At 40.2% G+C, this 19,147-nt stretch overlaps 1 protein-coding gene across 1 annotated transcript in view; it reads right to left on the reverse strand.

Annotated features, from left to right (window-relative positions):
* Positions 1 to 683: 683 nt before the first annotated feature.
* PolrMT (mitochondrial RNA polymerase) overlaps positions 684 to 19,147 on the reverse strand; it is a 44,759-nt gene continuing 26,295 nt past the window's right edge. Inside the window, exons 13-20 of the mRNA XM_080281778.1 lie at positions 14,866 to 15,039; positions 13,502 to 13,660; positions 12,649 to 12,835; positions 10,496 to 10,638; positions 10,192 to 10,322; positions 6,519 to 6,690; positions 4,978 to 5,069; positions 684 to 1,271 (exon numbers count right to left, since the gene is read on the reverse strand). Of these exons, the coding sequence (XP_080137904.1) occupies positions 1,142 to 1,271; positions 4,978 to 5,069; positions 6,519 to 6,690; positions 10,192 to 10,322; positions 10,496 to 10,638; positions 12,649 to 12,835; positions 13,502 to 13,660; positions 14,866 to 15,039 (1,188 nt within the window). The 3' untranslated portion in view covers positions 684 to 1,141. The remainder of the gene's footprint in view (positions 1,272 to 4,977; positions 5,070 to 6,518; positions 6,691 to 10,191; positions 10,323 to 10,495; positions 10,639 to 12,648; positions 12,836 to 13,501; positions 13,661 to 14,865; positions 15,040 to 19,147) is intronic.

Below are 19,147 nucleotides of genomic sequence, written 5' to 3' on the forward strand. Positions count from 1 at the left end.
TCTGATTGGCTCGCACATAACGAGCACTTTCAATGACTCCTGCGTTTCGGGATTTTCCCCTGCATCGGTTGGCTACTGCTTACGAGCCACTTAAGACCCCTCAACACCGGATGCTGCATTAGATCACCAATTAAGTCCCATTTCAGCATTGGATGTTGCATAAAAATTGCCCAATATTTCTTTAATAGAGCCAAGATTGCTGCGCCAGATATTGCGTTAGGCCGGATATTGTGATGGCATGTAGTTGAGAGGTAACTGTACTTATGACACATGTACTGAGTTCAAAACCTGACATAACAACAGTATAACTGATTATTATTAACTAAACGTGGGGTGGATGAAGTAAAGAAACAGCCTAGTTCAAGAAAAGTCCATATTAATTTATTCTTCATAACTAAAAGAACAATACCGATATATGACTCATGATTCTCACTACATATATACATATAATTATATACACAACTGTTATACACCACTCTATTTTAACCTCTCCACCCCAGGTACCTAATGGGAGGTCTGTAATCCCCCCGTAGGTTTATTTTGGTAATAAGTGAATTTCTGAAAACTGCAAATTCAGTCTTACAAAATAGTTGGGCAAGCTACGAATATCAAACAAATACATGGACTTACCATTTTACTGATGCACAGTCGAGGAAGGAGGGCTGAGTGTGTGTGTGTGTGTGTGTGTGAGGGGCCTGGTGGTGGTGTTGGCAGGGGGGGAGGGGGGGTAGTGGCGGGAGTACATGAGGGTTGCCACTGAGGGAATGGTGAGCCATGTGGAGGAATGACATAGGCCTAGTTGGCAACCTCAACCAGCCCGGGTAGGGCAACTATGCAAACAATGGCACGATATGACAAAACGTTTATTTACGTGAACCGATATGACCTACATACACGTAAATAAACGTGAACTGGGGGGAGGGGTTAAAGTACAATATTTATTATTATTATTTAAGTTTCTACTGGCTCAATCATATGACACTTGCATCTTCCCACTAAATTTAACATAGTTAATAAACTAAAATTTACATTATTTATGTCTGGTATACCCGTACCCATTTGTGGCAGCCATACTTCAAAAAATTTTACACGATTTTAGAGGTACAAAAACAAGTACCAAGTGATATGCATACAGCAAAAATTAAGAGAAGAAATAAGTGCTGTTCTTAACACCAGTAATGTCAAATTCTCCTTTAGGTGGAACATTACGTAAAGTTTTGTTCAGCTTCATCTTGGCCGAGTCCAGGGCTGAACCATCATGAGCAAATTCTCTGGAAAATAAATAAAGACATAAATAATCACAATGACAAGTACAAGCATTAGTAAAGTGTGACTGATATCTGATACAGGAAAAATGCACAAATCAAAAAGAGAAATATGAGACAGAAAAGTCATCTTTTAACTTGTGGATTGCGCAATTACCTTTTTTAATCCCACCCCGTGGTGTGCAAAAAAACGAAGATTTTTTTCTTTTTTTTTTAGCCCTTTCCTCTCTTCTTTCCTTCCTCTTGTCTTTCTTTCCTTCATTCTTTCCACTTTCTGCCTGTGGGTGACTTTACACTCCCTCTACTGTCTGTCTTTCTTTCATTGTTTCCTCTTCCTTCTCCCTATGGGTGACTCTACACTGAGTGACAAGCCAAATGGTTTCCTATACACCAGGAAACCATTTACTATGCTGGGTGGTGACCATATAACCAAATTATGGTGCCTGGTGGTTTAGTGGGTAATTGAGGTGCTCCTATTGGATTGAGCCTGTGTAGGTTTATATCCAAGGGATGGTTGGGGTTTTCTGCTCACATAGGCTAATGCCACACAGGGATGAGTGAGGCTAGTCACTCTCGTCTTAAATGTCAGAACCAACTAGCCTAGCCCCAGGTTCCTATGCTCCTCATTGGGTGACACAGGATTGGATGATGGACGGATGGATAATTTTTGTTTATTACAGTATAATCTCTATTTATCTAAACTTGAAGATAAACATCCAGGGGATCATCTGGTAAAAAAAAAAAAAAAAAAAAAAAAAAAAAAAAAAAAAAAATCTCTCTCTCTCTCTCTCCGTCTTTGCGTTGTGCAATGCGTAACTTTGCATAAGGGTGGAGTAATTAGGAGTGATGCACGGCCACTGGAAGGTTAGCTGTGGCTCGCAATGCACGGGTTAATATCTAATGAATGAGAGTGGTGTAAGCAGACCCGCTGTTAACATACCTGGGTTTAGTGATGCACAAAGATGGAATGAGGCACAGAAAATAAAATTATGACAAACAGAAAAGAAGATTCTGAAGTGGCAAATGCTGCTTAAATAATATGTTAACATGTTCTGTGACTTGAATGGGTAAATATTCTTCTTTACCTAAATACTGTTGTACTACCATTACAACTAAAAAAAAAAATAATAATAATAATATGACTAAAAATACTATGAATTCCAACCTCTTTTTTCCACCCAGGAATGAAGTAGGGTTCAGAAAGCAAGAAAAACCTGATAGACGGAGAACTAGCCGACAGAATGCCCGGCGAAACGAGCCACACTCTCATTCGCTCACCATTCAAGCCCCCAGAATCCTGACTCAACTTCACAGGCAATGTTCTTCACATTACCTTTCAGTTAACAGTCAGCCTGGTAACTATCACTGCAATTCCTTACATCCATAGGTGCTGACTGAGGTTTTTTGGTCAGAATTTCACATATTTCCTCATCTATGCTATGAATAAACCTATCATGCTTTGAAATTATCCTCTCTCTCTCTCTCTCTCTCTCTCCCATTTTACTTTTGAAAGTGTTATAAAGGAGCTAAAGTTTTTCAGCATCTTGCCCCATTATCCTTTTCAAAATTCATTTTTTCATCTCTTCTTATTTACATATACAGCAGACACTCACTTTAATGGACCTCGATAGATCAGATATCGGATTTAACGGATTTAACTCGCTATTGTGACGTGATCGTGATGTCGCCCAATTAAAAACGCTTCTGCTCTCATGTGATGTTTTGTTTAAATTGCTCCCGCCACAGCACCACTCAGTCGCATAATTCGCATTGGATGGTGCTTTTTTCTAGTTGTATTTTCTGCCCTTGCTACTGCATTTTACCCTACTCACGATACCTAGGAAGCCTTCTGAGAACCTCAAAAAGCGGCGGCACCTCCCTTAGTGATGCACAAAGATGGAATGAGGCACAGAAAATAAAATTATGACAAACAGAAAAGAAGATTCTGAAGTGGCAAATGCTGCTTAAATAATATGTTAACATGTTCTGTGACTTGAATGGGTAAATATTCTTCTTTACCTAAATACTGTTGTACTACCATTACAACTAAAAAAAAAAAAAATAATAATAATATGACTAAAAATACTATGAATTCCAACCTCTTTTTTCCACCCAGGAATGAAGTAGGGTTCAGAAAGCAAGAAAAACCTGATAGACGGAGAACTAGCCGACAGAATGCCCGGCGAAACGAGCCACACTCTCATTCGCTCACCATTCAAGCCCCCAGAATCCTGACTCAACTTCACAGGCAATGTTCTTCACATTACCTTTCAGTTAACAGTCAGCCTGGTAACTATCACTGCAATTCCTTACATCCATAGGTGCTGACTGAGGTTTTTTGGTCAGAATTTCACATATTTCCTCATCTATGCTATGAATAAACCTATCATGCTTTGAAATTATCCTCTCTCTCTCTCTCTCTCTCTCTCCCATTTTACTTTTGAAAGTGTTATAAAGGAGCTAAAGTTTTTCAGCATCTTGCCCCATTATCCTTTTCAAAATTCATTTTTTCATCTCTTCTTATTTACATATACAGCAGACACTCACTTTAATGGACCTCGATAGATCAGATATCGGATTTAACGGATTTAACTCGCTATTGTGACGTGATCGTGATGTCGCCCAATTAAAAACGCTTCTGCTCTCATGTGATGTTTTGTTTAAATTGCTCCTGCCACAGCACCACTCAGTCGCATAATTCGCATTGGATGGTGCTTTTTTCTAGTTGTATCTTCTGCCCTTGCTACTGCATTTTACCCTACTCACGATACCTAGGAAGCCTTCTGAGAACCTCAAAAAGCGGCGGCACCTCCCTCAGGCCACCAAGCTAGAAATCATCGAGAGAAAGAAGAAAGGGGAGAGGAATGTCGAAGGATTTATGAGGAAGGTTGAGAAGCAGCAGTCATTACCCGCCAGTGACGCCAGCAGCCATCCTCCAGGGACCCAGTAGGACTACCTACAGTCTCGGATACCACCTTCCATTCCCAGCAAGCCCACCAACACTATCCTAAAAGGTTAGTATCAACTTATCATTCATAGTACAGTACCACTTATTACAATTTCTGTAGTACCAACATATGTATAGGTATATGGTAGTTATTTAAGGTGACTTTTCCTAGGGTTGCTGACATAATTCATTTTTCCCCATAAGCTCTGTTGTTTGTTCAACACGTTTTTGGTCCAACACGGGACCTGTGCATGACAATATTACTGTGTTGGATGCGAGGGTTCTGTACTCTTTTCATCTGCTCCTCACTTCTAATGGTTAACATTCTTCCACTCTCACCCCTCATTATAAATAATGTAATACAATAATTCCATAACTGTTCCTGTTTATCAATTTTCTTGTCTGCAATTGTACAATTAGGAAAGAACTAGTGAAAACATGGGTATCAAGGATGTGTACCTGTTACCAATACTGGCCATGTACCCCATGTAAAGGGAGAATTTCTGAGTTTGCAGAAGTGAAGTTATGTAGGCAAACACTGCAGATTTATTTTGCTTGGTTTAGCCAGAAGGGTCAGTGAGTAAATGGAAGGATGAGTTGGCTACATTGGACATGGCACTGTTATGGTGGAGTGAGTGTGTGAGGGTGGGCTGGTCAAGTGGGTGGGGCTGGGTTAGTCAAGGCTGTACTGAATATACCTTACCCAAGCTAAGCTGGGTAACTGTTATGATCAGAGTGCAAGTAAAGAAGTGACAGAGTACTTACTGATACGACAAGGCAAACTTCTCCTGAAGAAACTTGGAAAGATCTTCAAGTATGGGTTCTCGATGTAGAGCCACAAACTGTTCTCGACAGATCTGAGGGGGGGAAAAAAAGTTTGCAGTTGTACAAAGAATACATTATAACATCTTCATTTCTAACAGATTATTATCTTTTCCTGAAACTGCATTAGTTCTTCACTTCAAAGGCAGTATTAATAATAATTCATAAAATAAATGTTCAGTGCTCAATTATTCCCTATCATCCCAAAGGATCGGAAAGAATATTGCATTTCCACTCAATCTCATACTTCCTATGGCACAGGGAGAGGGCATGAGACAGATTGGTATTATTTGAGGCTATTTCTCCCTGATTCATATCCCCAAAGAAATATTTAAATTCAAGAATTCAACTCCAGATCCTGCCACCACATGGAGGCAGAAAGTTACTGCTAGAGTGAGATGAAGTCACGGGATGGATATACTGTTTATACAAATCTTCGTCATTTTAACCCATCCTGTCCCGACCGATTTTCCACAACCACCACTGACTCCCCCCAATCCTGACCAATTTTAGAACAAAATTTTTTTTGGCTCAAACCTCCGCTTTTGGTGAGAAACATCAAAAATTCATAGAGGAATTGCTCACCTGAGGTTTAAAATACTGAATACAGGTAACAGTATCCCTTACCTTACTGGGTTTTCTATCAGGCTGGCTCCAAAGAAAACAGGCTCTATGGGAGGGTAACTATTCCACACCACTCATAAACGGTATTTATTTATTTGTTTGGTACGAATTTATATGTAGCATGAGAGTATACTGGTTTTCACACAGTAATATAGGCAATAGAAGCATTGTTTCAATCACCAAACACATCAACATACCTGACCTTTTTTGGCAACACTACCTAATCATCATTTCTTACTGTTTCTTCCTCTAATGCTACGTAAACTTTGTCCTCCACATTGTCATCGATTGGGGAATCACTCTGGCCTTGAATTTCATACCGTGGAACGACATGTCTTTACTGGCCAGGTCACTGGTAACAGGTGAATTGCTGTGTCAGTGGCATGGGGGGGGGGGCATGCGAGGTAAGGCATTGTCCCTGCCTGGCATCTCATAGAAGGTGTCCTGTGTATATGTACCAAAAATCACGCGCGTAATTTGAAAAATGTGCAAATGACAGACCTTGCAATTAAGGCGCGTTTATATACATCAACGGGACTCACAGTGACAAAACGTTTGGACGTATATATATGTCAACGGGACGTGGCGGGTCAGTCCCTCAGCCTCACCAACTTCAATACCTCTCTTCCTCACATACTCATTTTTTAAATACATTACAAAAAAATATTCATCTATCATTAATCTCTGATGCACTGCCTAAGGTGGATCACTTAGATGTTCTCCAACAAACTAAAGCTCATGCGCTCTCTAGGAAAATACAGTAAATTAACATGCTTGTAACAGTCAAAATACAAACTGCTACAAATTAATACATGATGGTCAGGAGGTAAAATAACAGAAGTCATTAAAATAATTCAGACCTTGCTCATTGTTGCAACAGATGGTGCATGTGTCCAGAAGCAGTCATGAACAGACACAAAAGTGATCCCAGCTTGCTGGCAATGTAGTGATGTCAGCATCATATGTGTAGAGTCCAGGGAATGGATGAAATTTGGAGGAAATGCATTTTTCTGCTTCATGACATTTGGCTGCCTGGAACAAAATCAATCTAATTAGTGATAACCAAGGTATAAATAAATTTACAATACAGAAATTCTTTCAACAAGAACCTCCCAGTAACCATGATCAATAGAGCAGATGCTCAATCTAAATTATTTCCAAAGACCCTCATATTATGATACTGCTTCATGACTCAACATACAATTTTATTAAAGTGTAAGTATTTTTTGCGGGATGAAATACATGGATGGAATGTCAAGCTAGTCATGCTGCTACATTTCAAGTTAAAATTTCAGCTTCACATTTCAGCCAAATAACCAATGATCTGGGGTTCTGTGACCCATTCAACAAACAGCTTCGACACTGGTGAGGAACAACTGCTTTGATTTCAAAGCATAAGGCCTCTGTCAAACTTCATTAGCCCTCTGGCCATTACAGTAACAGTCCTCTCATTCGGCATCTGGTCTTACGGAGCAGTATTTTCAGTCTTTCGGCAGTTTTCATTAATATTGTAGTCCCATTACAAGATCTCACTGCTCTTCAGGCACATAGGCTGAGCTGATCAGCCAATTTGGCACTGTTGGAGCTAGGCCTAGTGCTTTTCATAATTTAACGCCATTAAATATTACAGTTTCTTCTATATCTTGTGAGTGTTGAAGTCCAATTTAGCGTGACAGTTTGAACAGTTCACCCATAGATTAGTGCGTTTTAAAGTTGTACTTAGCACTTTTGAAGCTGCTTGCCAAGCCTGCATGCGTCATCAGCCATCATGACTCAAGACTGTCTGGCTTTGTGTGCAGGACCTTATAAAAGTTTGGAAACTTTGTCATGTTATTTTACGGTCATTCTCTTGTCCTTGTGTTACGCTATGGCCTCTACATAGCGGAAGACCTACTGGTGTTGTGAAAAAATGCACTCATAAGGTGATCACTATCATCAAGAAGATTGAATTATTGAAAAAATTAGAGGTGGGTGTTCCTATGAAGAAGATAATGGAAGATTTCGGTGTAAGCTCTTCTATTATATACAACTTTACGAAACAGAAGGCCAATTTAGTGCTTATGGTTGACCAATAATACTTGCTAGACACTGTAATTGCATTGGGGTAACTGACCATGACTGCAGGTTTTCCCGGTCATCCGGCAGTTTCTGCTCTTTCAGCACATGCTTAGTCCCGAGGATGCTGAATGCGAGGACTTTTACTGTACTGTAATTACAAACTTCGTATTTTAATGAACTAGAATCTCACTGCATCCACAGGGATTAATACTGTCAACAACTCATCTCCAGCTGTAGCCACTGCAAAAATCTTGATACTCTCCTGTACTTAGGAAGAAAACTTCAACATGACATATCAGAACAGGAATATAACAAAACAAACATCTGAATTTCTTCTGTTTTAATATCTAGTGACATCTCCTTTAGCTTCTATAACCAGCTGGAGTCGTCCTGGCATTGATGCTACAAGGTCCTTGAAGTAATCAGAGTCCATGTCAAAAAGCCACATGTTCTTCAATGAGTTGATGAGACGAGGAACAGAACTTGTGTCGTAGTCTGGAAGCTTCCTCTTCATGTATGACCAACAGTTCTCTATTGGATTCAAGTCACATGAGTATCCTGGCCACTCCAAAACCTGGACTCCACTGTCTTGAAGGAATTTCTTCACTTTTTTGGCTGTGTGGCATGGTGCACCGTCCTGCATAAAAAATAAGCACCTGTGGATTTCATAAAAAGGGAGCATATGATCATGTAAAACCTCAATGTAATGATCAGCATTCACTGTTACATTTCTTGGTAAGAAGAAGAGGCTTCCTTGCCCAAGTTGACCACTGAAACATCCCCAAATCATTACATGATCAGGGAGTTTAACTGTTTTTTCAGTGAACCTGCTGTCATAGCGGCTGACCCCAAGTGGGCTCCTCACCTGCCCTCAACGCACTGTTACACAACGAAACACGGACTCTTCACTCCACAGAACTTTGGACCAGTCTTCAAAAGTCCAGTGCTGAAATTTCTTGGCAAATTTCAGTCGCTTCTACTTCATCCTTTCAGTCTGAGGAGGTTTCTTGGCTGGAGAGTGTGAAGGGAGACCGAGGTCCTTCTGCAACTGATGTTGGATGGTTCTCTCTGACACACTTCCAAGAACACCAGGATGAGCTTTCTTAAGTTCAGCTGCAGACAGTCGTGGGTTCTTGAGTGCTTCTCACCTTAAAAGCTTGTCAGTTACAATTGTAGTTTTCCTAGGTCGTCCTGGGATGTGTTTCCTGGCAGGAAGCTGTGAGTCAGGGTTGGCAGCAGCTGCAGATTTTAGGTGCTTGATGGTTGCAACTCCACGTCCTGTACGCCTGGCTATTTCTTCTAAAGTGACATTTTCACCTATCAGAGTTAATATTTTTGACTTATTTTTTCTACATCAGTCCAGTACTTTCCAGGCATCTTGGAATATGTCAGGTGAAAATATAATGCTAGGAAGACGTAGGTAAGAAACTGAGACTTTAAGCTGCAAGAGCATCAACAGCATACATCCTCCCCTGACGAGAGGTCTGTCAGCACTGGCCAGTTTCCCGCCTCAGTGAGTCTGGGAATGTCCAGGGTATTGCCAGATGTACATTAACAGCCGGATTAACTCGGGAGACGGTTGGAGCTAATCTTACCTTAAATGTGATTTTCATAGGTCTCAGAGGGGTGATGGGATCAAGGTTTTTTGCGGAGGGTGTAAAGACTGCAACAACTAATCCCAAGATACATGGACCCCAGAGTAAGTTTTTCTAATTTTTTCCAGGCAAGTCATACGTGTTCCAAGGGTGGATTAAGGTGAGAAAATTACAAACAAAAGAAGAAAAACGGTAAACATGAAATGGGTATACAGAAAGCAGAAGTCTTTTATTTCCATGCCAGTACAGCACACCACTACTTAACCCGCTAACTGAGCATGGCGGTTTTTTGGAGGTGTCCGTGATGCGCAGACATAGGGGTAAAAATGAATTTTCCCAAAGGCCAAATTTTGTTAAGAATTGATAGAACACATGCCAATGTTTACAGTAACGAAATATTAGCTCAATACTTACCTTGGTAATGCCATGGATGAACATCGAAGTGTCTGATTCCCTATTGGAATGTATGGTTTTTGTTTTCTTTTTCGATTCTGAAGGCTCAAACATGGTTGCATGGGTCGGCCTTGGTCACCATGGCACTATATTCGAAATTCACCTGCACAGCCAGGGCTGTATTGAGCAGTCGCACTCGGAACAGCCCAGGTTGTATAGAGCAGTTAATGGGTTAAAACCACTGCCAAACTATAAATGAATAATTATACTTAAGTGCTATTGAAAGTGCTAGCTTCAGTAGCTTACATCATGTATTACTTCAGCTTGATGGACAGTTTTACTATAAAAATTACCTAAAAGGGAATAAAAATGTCTCTGAGTGCGTATTTCAATTGGAGATTAAATGATTAAACATTAGACTCCTACAACTCTTACATATCAGCTCAGGTAGAAGACTGGTAAACCAACTTTACGATTCTATAATTACATGAAAAAATCCTGTGAATATGCTAATGGAAGCATGGCTCTGGAGGCTTTCTCACTGATGCCGTACTTGCTGTAGGGCTGCACCACCGGTAGACCTAAAGGTGTCACGTACTCCAGATTCCTGCCTCGCGTCTGTATCAGGAATACCAAAATCTTCATCACCAAATAAACTTTATTATGAAAATAAAAAAGGGTAATTAAAAGGATTAACAACTGAAATTTTACATATTTTTTATACCAAGAGAAATAATGAGATAGTGTGCAGTATATAAAAACCAGTGAAAAGTTAAGCATTTTGGGGGTACCTGACAAACAATTTTGGCACAATCAGTGAACCAGTTCTGAATCTCTTTTGTTGAGGTGAACATCTTCTCAAGGCAGAGGAAGGTTTTTTGCACCAGGTAAAGAGAGGCTGCCCATCGCTGATCTTGTGGGAAGTTATCCAGGGCTGCCGGTAAGAATAAAATACCTTTTAACCTAGAAGATATCATAAAATAAATGTTTAACAGTGCAAACAAACACCAACAAAACAATACACTGCAAATGGGTGGCTATGAAAGACACAGCAAGAACATACCAGCCTATATGCCATCCAACTTACTGTATACCAATCCATCATGAATCAAATCAGCAATGATGTTTGCAGAATATAATGTCTAAGTTGAAACATTCAGTTGCATAAGTGCCAGCAATGTATGCTACAGGACTTAAATGATTGTCTTCTGGGATGCTTATCAATAACAGAATCAACACCAAATATAAATCTTATGAGGTACAAGGGATGGGTTGTTGTTATTAATCCCAGTATACTGGCACAGCAGTCCCATCAACAACAGGCATGCAACCGCCCCTGCAGGGTTGTCTAACATGGGCACCACAGCAAGCCCCATTTCACCCCATAAATTTGTAATATGGTTACCACCCAGTATTGTACAGAAAACCATTTGGCTTGTCACTCAGTGAAGAACCACATGAAGTGGAAAGAGGAGTTATAAAAAGTGAAAGGAAGGAAAGAGAGAAGTGGGAACACAGAACTGCAGACACAAAGGTGGAATGAGAAAAAGGAAGGTAGTAGTAACTTTTTCACTTCCATGCTCACTTCCCTGTTTCTTATCACTGCTTTCAAGGAACCAGCAACCTTTCTTCCTTGCTGTACCCTTTCAAACACTTCTCTCTCCAAACTTCCATCCTTACTCATCACACTACTCAAGTACTTAAAAGCACTTACATTTCCCATTTCCTCCTCATCCAACCTCAATGTACATTCACTGACTTCACTTCTTTCGAAGACCATACCTTTACTCTTCCCTACATTCACCTTTAGATTCTGTTCAGTACACACTCTCCCAAACTCATCCATATATATATATATATATATATATGTAGTATACATACATATATATATACTCCTTCCATCTTTCCTTTCTTCCTCTTCTGCTTTTTTCTTTCTTTCTTTCCTCTTCCTTCTGTTTACAGGTGATTCTACACTATGCCAAGCCAAATGGTTTCCTGTACATCAGGAAACCATTTACTGCACTGGGTGGTAACCATATAACTGAACTATGGCACCTGGTGGCTTAGTGGGTAATTAACTCACCGCATCCCAGCAGATTTTTCACCACTGACCCCCCCCAATCCCGACAAATTTTTGAAAAGTTTCTTTTTGGCTAAAAACCTCCGCTTTTCACGAGAAACATTGAAAATTCAGAGAGAAAGTGCTCAGTTGAGTTTAGAAATATGGTAGAAGTAAGAGTACTCATACCTTATTACCGTGTTCTCTCAGGCTAGGCTCGAGAGAAAACGTTTTCTATGAGAGGGGTAGCTATTCCAAACCATTCATAACTGGTTAGATATTTATCTATTTGGTACGAATTTATATGTAGTTCAAGAGTATATTGGTTTTCAGACAATAATATAGGTGATATAGGCATTGTACCTCTGTCTCTTCGCCGCACTGTTGCATCTTTATCTCTTTTCTATCGCTACTTTAATGGTCACTGCTCCTCTGAATTGTCTGCTTGCATTCCTCCACCTCTACGACGGGCGCGTAGCACTCGTCTGGCAGCAAACTCTCATCCCTTTTCTGTCCAACTCTCTAATGCAAGAGTTAACCGTTACTCCCAGTCTTTCATTTATGCAACAGGTCAGCTCTGGAACTGTCTCCCTCTGTCTCCCCAGTCTCTCATTAAGGTACATCTTTTCAATTTTATTGTTGCTATTAACTAATGATTTGAGTCAGGTTAAAGGAGACATCTCATAGTGAATTACCAAATAGTCTCTCCATTAATCTCATCAATAACAGGGAGTCTCCAATAACCCCTTCAATACAATGATGTCTTTTTTATAATGTTCTTGCAATCAATACAAAATTTTACTAAGTTTAAGAGTGACCTCTTGCAGTGAAGGGGTTAAACCTGAATATCCACACACTGAGAAACAACTGACCAACTAAACATACCTTTGAGCTGCTTCTCTATCTGAAGTCGGGCACCATAGCGAGTAACACCATACACTGTGGTCATTACCGTTTGCTTGATCAGTTTGCGCTTAATGTGACCTTCCAGCACCTGAGCTATCTTTTCACCCTTTTCTGCATCACTTGCTCTCTCCTTCTCCACCAGGGCAGCTACATCAGAATACACATCCTGGTGAGGAAGGAGAGTGAAACAACAATAAAAATGGTAGCTCAGTAATAATATGAATCTCTTTACTCTTTTCCCTCTTTCTCTCCCGGAGAAAGCAGTAGGAAAATCCAGAGCAGTGAATCTTAACCTTTTGGCATTATTCCCCTACTGTATCCATTCATCATCAGGTCCCCCCATCCCATTCTTCAACCAACCAATACTACTATGAGCTAAATTAACAGTGCAACCTTCTTACAGAAAATATACTTTGATATACTGTACAGTGATATGTAACATGCTATCAACAATGGTCATAAACTCCAGCACATGGTCATAAGTGTCTCCACATAGTCAAAAACACCACCATATGGTTTTAACCACCACCGTAAGGTCATACACAAAATCACATGTTCAGAAACATCTTCACATGATCAATGGTTGCAAAGCATGTGAGAGATGATGAATGTTAGAGTTGGTGGTTCAGTATAATCCATATGAGGGGTGTATGCTGCATCCATAAATGTTCAATAATTCATGGAAAATTATATGATAATGGTCAAAATCAATGTGGTATGTGTGTGTTATTTATGACAAAAAAGATGATATAGTTACATAACATATCACGACAAAAATATGACAGGTAGTGAGGCTGGTCAGACAAAATGCTCTAAGGTATTCGTATCTAACCTGGGGAACATCACAGGGTGCAAGGTTGACTGATGTGGCACCAATTTTGTCTCTGCCAAGGGCTGCATAGTGCTGAAGGCCATTACAGGAGCCATCCTGGTGTATTGGTAAGTGACTCACATAAGCCTCAGGATCAGTACTCCGCAATGCTGCTGCAAGCTGCAAGGTCAGAATACCACCCATTAGTGCAACACATAATCACTAACATTACCTTTTTCCCTAACTATGAAAGGGGTGAGGTATGATCTAGAAACAGAGGAAAGAGAAAGTATTAAAGTGGGAGACCTACCAACAACATGCCCAAAGAAATGGCCCACAAAATCATTCGAATATCATTTGAAGACCCAGGAATCCTAGCCACCTCACATCTCTGAAATCCAAGCCATCTCACAGGGCTAACCAATTCCACATCATCTTTTATTATTATCAATATTTTTTTCTTTACAGTGCAGCATGGAGTTACAAAATATTTACCTATCTATCCACACACAATGAAGGATAAACAAAATGACTTGCAAGTAAAGGAAGAAAACAGATCAACCACACTGGTAGATATATTGAAGGAATAGTAAAGAAAAAAGAAGAAATTGGAGAGGAGAAAATGAAGAAAAGGACATCTTAAAGCAGGAGTGTTGAATATTATATGGACGGAGAAAACAGAGTGAGAGAATAAAATGTGTGATAGTGTTTGGGGACAAAGAAGATAAAATTAGAAATAATGTGAAAAGGAAAGAGTCAGAGGAATAAAAGGCCGGGGAATTAATCCAGGAAATAAATAGTTAACAGTGGCTGGCAGAAAGTGGTCAGGGCTTGTATGAGTTGTGTGAGTTTGAGGTACATAAGATGAGTAAGTGTTATGGTTCGGAGAGTGAACTACAGTGAGGACAGAATGGACTGTTTGTGAGTTCCGGTTTGCGTTGGTGCTGAAGTAGAAACAAGTGATGGTCGCTTCAAAATTTTTGATCAAAAGTAAAGTCCAAGGGCAGAGTTAAGGGTCATGACTTATGACAATGGATGATCAATATATGCAAATACAGCACAGTACATTATATGGGAGACTGCCACAATGGGAGTCCAAATGTCAAACAATATAAGAGAAATCCAACTCCTGTCATTATCAGTCTCTGTTAATTACAGCAGGACAAAGGTCTCTTGCACCTTCTATCCTTTTAAGTCATTTTTTTCTTTTTTTTGGCAGTTCCAATGAATCTGAACAAACATCATCCTTGCGTGGGCAAAAAGGTCTAGACCATGATAAACACAGATTTTTTTTTTTTTTTTTTTTTCCAGGGCCCAAACTGTACACATTTCTGTACACATAAAATGGTGTTGGAAGTAAGCCTTATGGCAATAATGAACTTTACCTCCTTGCAAGCAGCAAGAGTCTGCCAGGGTTCATCACTTTTCGTCCACCACTTGCGTCCATCAAGGGGTCGGTCAGCTGAGTCGAAGATGTCATCCAGCACACTCTCACAGTACTCCACTCTTGCCTGGATAGCATCTCGCTTCAACAATCCCGTCAGGTTGATCAGGTGTAGCTGAGACAGAAATGTCAGTTATCATTATTGTAGATGAAAGACAATAATAATTTCTTTAAGGCCTCAGATGATTGGGGGGGAAGGGAATTACGACTGTTAATACAGTAGATATATTACAATCTCCTGTACTAATAGGCACTGTACTTAAATCTTTACTGATACTTTGCCAAAGCAGGGTCAATTTTGCATTCTTCAAAATAGTAAGAATTAAAGTACTGTATTTCTTTTTTTTTTATAAAGAACATGAGTTAAACAATTTTTTTTTTTTTTACCTGATCATACATGAATTGTTCATAGTACTGTAAATAAGACTGCCTCATCCAATATCGTAAATGAAAACTATGTTTGTTGTTATACTCCAGAAGTCATCATCATCTAATCCTGTGTTGCCCCATGAGGAGCTTAGAAGCCCAGGGCTAGACAAGTTGTTCCCGACATTTAAGATGAGAATGACCAGCCCCACTCATCTCTGAGTGGCATTATGAGAGCAATAAATCCCAACCACCTCTTGGATATAAAAAAAATAAAAGAAACAAAAAGATAAATTAGTGATATCTATTTCTAAATTACTGGTACTGTTATCTAACAGAAACATACTGAGTTACATGGAGAGAGAGACAAACAAATGAGGAAATAAGGAATGCTGTGGTGTCCATGTGGATATAAATGCATTAAGATATCCGAGATGGTTTGGAGATGTGGATAGGATGTAAATTGGACAGACTGACTAAAAGAGTGCTTGTGAATGAGGTGGAGGTGTAGGGAGTGGAGGGGAACAAGACACTGAGAATGAGATGGAGGGAGGATATAGAGGGATAACATATATATGAGATGGAGATATGAACTGGATTTAGAGCAGCCAAATGGCAAAGGACAGGGAGACATGGAGGCAATTTCTTTCTGACCACCAAGTACTATACATGATTAAGACATCTGGCAATAGATAGACAGACTGGTATTGTGTACGAAACCTCAAAATAAAATAATAAACTGAGATATCTTGAACTAATACCATGCAACGATACAGGAACTGATACAGGAATATCCAGTAAACCCTTGTTACCTCTTGATAATTGGGTTCCAACCCTCAACGAGTCAGCATTTTTACGAGTTATTGGGGTCTCCCCCCATTCCCTCCAAAAACTCATTAGGCTATACAGTATAGTATGTTAAAAAAAAAAAAATTTAAACTAATAGAACCTTACCTTGTTTTGGTATTGCAGGGAAGTATTCAAGCTTGGAGGAAGCCTTTGGCAGAGTGAAGAGGTGGACTGGGGGGCTCTAGGTCATTTTTCTGAACACTTTTCTAATAAACACTCAACACTTTGTGCACTTAGAGTACACACACTTAGATTACTATACTATACACTGTAAATGCCATTACAGTACTGTATCACTTACATCACTTAACCTATAATGTGCTGGGTTTGATATCAAACCCAACACAAACTGAACAAGTCAAAACGCCAGCATTGCATCAAGCCAACACTTTCAGTTTCTCCTGCAGAGTAAGGCTCTTCAGCTTAATGCCATTCCTCCCGTATGGTACAGTAGACCTCTTGCTACCATCAGAAGACATAATGGCAGGGTATGTTGGTCTTTTAGCTCCATGAACAAAATGTAATGCAATTAAAAGCACTAGCAAGCAGAGAGAGATGTGCTGCAAGCAAAATATGGCGGCAAACTGAGCATCGCAGAGGCATGGATGCAAGATAGGTGTTTGTTTACAAGCCTAACTCTCACTTTTCCCGTGAGTAAAGAGGTTAATACAAACTATTCTCTCCAAAACATGTTACCACGTGGAGCATCTTGCATCATAACTACAACTTTAACCTCATTACCTCATGTTTCCACGAATTAATGGAAATTTTTACGAGATGATTTTTTTTTTTTTTCTTTTTTTTTCATGATAGTCTCTACGAGTTATCCCAAATTACGATTTATTGAAGTATGAATTAATGAGGATTTACTGTACTGATTTTATCTTCAAGGAACTGCTACATTCAAAAGAAAAGCCAGAGAATATTGAATTTAAGACACTCATTTTGCCCATTAACAACAAGGAAGAAAGTTTGCTGGTTCCTTGAAAGCAGTGATATGAGACAGCGAAGTGAGCAGGGAAGTGAAAATGTTACTACATGACAATATTGTGATACCAACTCTAAAGTATGGAAGTGAACCTTGGACCTTGTTAGAGGGACGTAAGTCAAGAATGAGAGCAGTGGAAATGAGTTATTTGAGAGGAGCATGTGGAGTCACATGAAAAGACAGACTAACAAATGAGGATGTGAAGGAATGTTGTGGTGTGGATGTGATAGGAAGCATTAGGAGAAACACATTGAGGTGGTTTGGCTATTTGGAGAGGATGGAGAGAGAGAGACTGACGAGAGGAGTGTATGTAAACGAGGTGGAGGGCGAGAGAGGGAGGGGGAGGCCAAGGATAAGATGGAGGGATGGAGTGGAGAGGTATATGAGTGAGTTGGGGGGGTGAGCTGGGAGCAGGGCAGTTAAATGGCAGGGGACTGAGCGACGTGGAGGCGATTTGTTTGTGGCCACCCCTTATGGGATTAACCCCTCAAGACCGATGCCACAAGATCGTGCTTTTATGTAATTTGACACACCAGCCTATTCCGCACGATCGATAAAGACACACAAAAAACTGGGGGAGGGTAACTCTGCCCCTTTGGTGACGTATATAGGATCAGACCAATGGGAGCTAGAATGTGTGGGGTGGTATGACGATACTGACCCCCTAAGGTGGGGGAGAAGGAACACCCCGCCACCACCGTCACTCTACCTCCCTCAGCCCCATTGCATCATCTCCACATTGTCCCTTTCCAACCAACCATACCCCAACATACCCCTTACAGCAGTGTGTGTGCATAGCAACCCTTCTCCCCTCTCCCTCCTCCCCCTCCCTCCTCCCCTATCCTTCCCTCCTCCTCCCCCCTCCAGCCAGACAAACTCCACCTCCACTTTTTGCCTCGTTTGTTTTGTTGCTATGGGCACATCCCACACTCACATTTCATGCCTAGGAAACACTTCACATTGACATTAGTTATGTATATATAATTATTTACCGTAAATAATGCATTTTCTGTACATTTTCTAATTTCGGGATCGGTACATTTTTGCATCTTTGACGGATGGTTGTGCGATAACTGTTTGGTCAATCTGGCTGAAACATACATTTTCAGGTGTGTAAATTTAGTCTCTTGAAATGTGGAAGAAAAATTTTTACTTTGGTGAAAGTAAAAAGATCGACCCTGTTTTGCTGCTGGAGGGACAGACCTGCTGAGCGAATTGCGTACTTTAGGGGTTAAGGCGTCTGGCAATACATAGATTGATAGAAAACACAAATCTTTAACATAAAGACCCCCACCCCCTTTGTAAAATGCAGGTTGGTTGAAAAAATAAAATAAAAAGGTGGGGTGAGGGTGGTGGTGGTGGTGGTGGGGGGTTACAACCCTACTAAGTAATGCCGTAACAGGACCCTCTTTCTCAGGGTGACACCAAAGACAAGAGCATAGTGAAAAATAAGAAATAAATGTGGTAACACCCTATAAAGATTTCAAGCAGTCTTTACTTCTAGTGTAGTAAGTGTGCAAGGAATTTTACTTCATGGAAAATAATTCTAAATGATGCTCATGCTTCTGGCTCATGACTGATGGGTAATAAGCTGACTTCATAGTATCTATAGTGAATCATGAGTAAGTGTAATTGCGTAATACAAATATAGCATCGCTAATTTACCACGTGGATTGCGAGCCGCAGATCAGGCTGGGTAGCGTCACGTTGCGAGCCACAGCTCAGGCTGTGCTGGCCATGCATCACCGCTAACTACTCCACCCCTACACAAACTTATGCATGGCGCCACGCAAAGACAGAGAGACAGAGATTTTTTCTTTTCTCCAGATGATGCCCTGGATGTTAATCTTCAAGTTTATTTTTTCATTCATTCATTCATCATCCAATCCTACATTGCCACATAAGGAGTGTAAAAGCCTGGGACTAGGCAAGTTGATCCTGACATTTAAAATGTGAGTGACCAGTGTTACTCATCACTGATTAACAAAAACATTTTTTCCCCCCCCCATTTTTTACTACT

The sequence above is a fragment of the Coenobita brevimanus genome, chromosome 91, assembly GCF_032717465.1.
Source record: "Coenobita brevimanus isolate Jiangsu-jjx chromosome 91, ASM3271746v2, whole genome shotgun sequence".
In the NCBI taxonomy this organism is placed as follows: domain Eukaryota; kingdom Metazoa; phylum Arthropoda; class Malacostraca; order Decapoda; family Coenobitidae; genus Coenobita; species Coenobita brevimanus.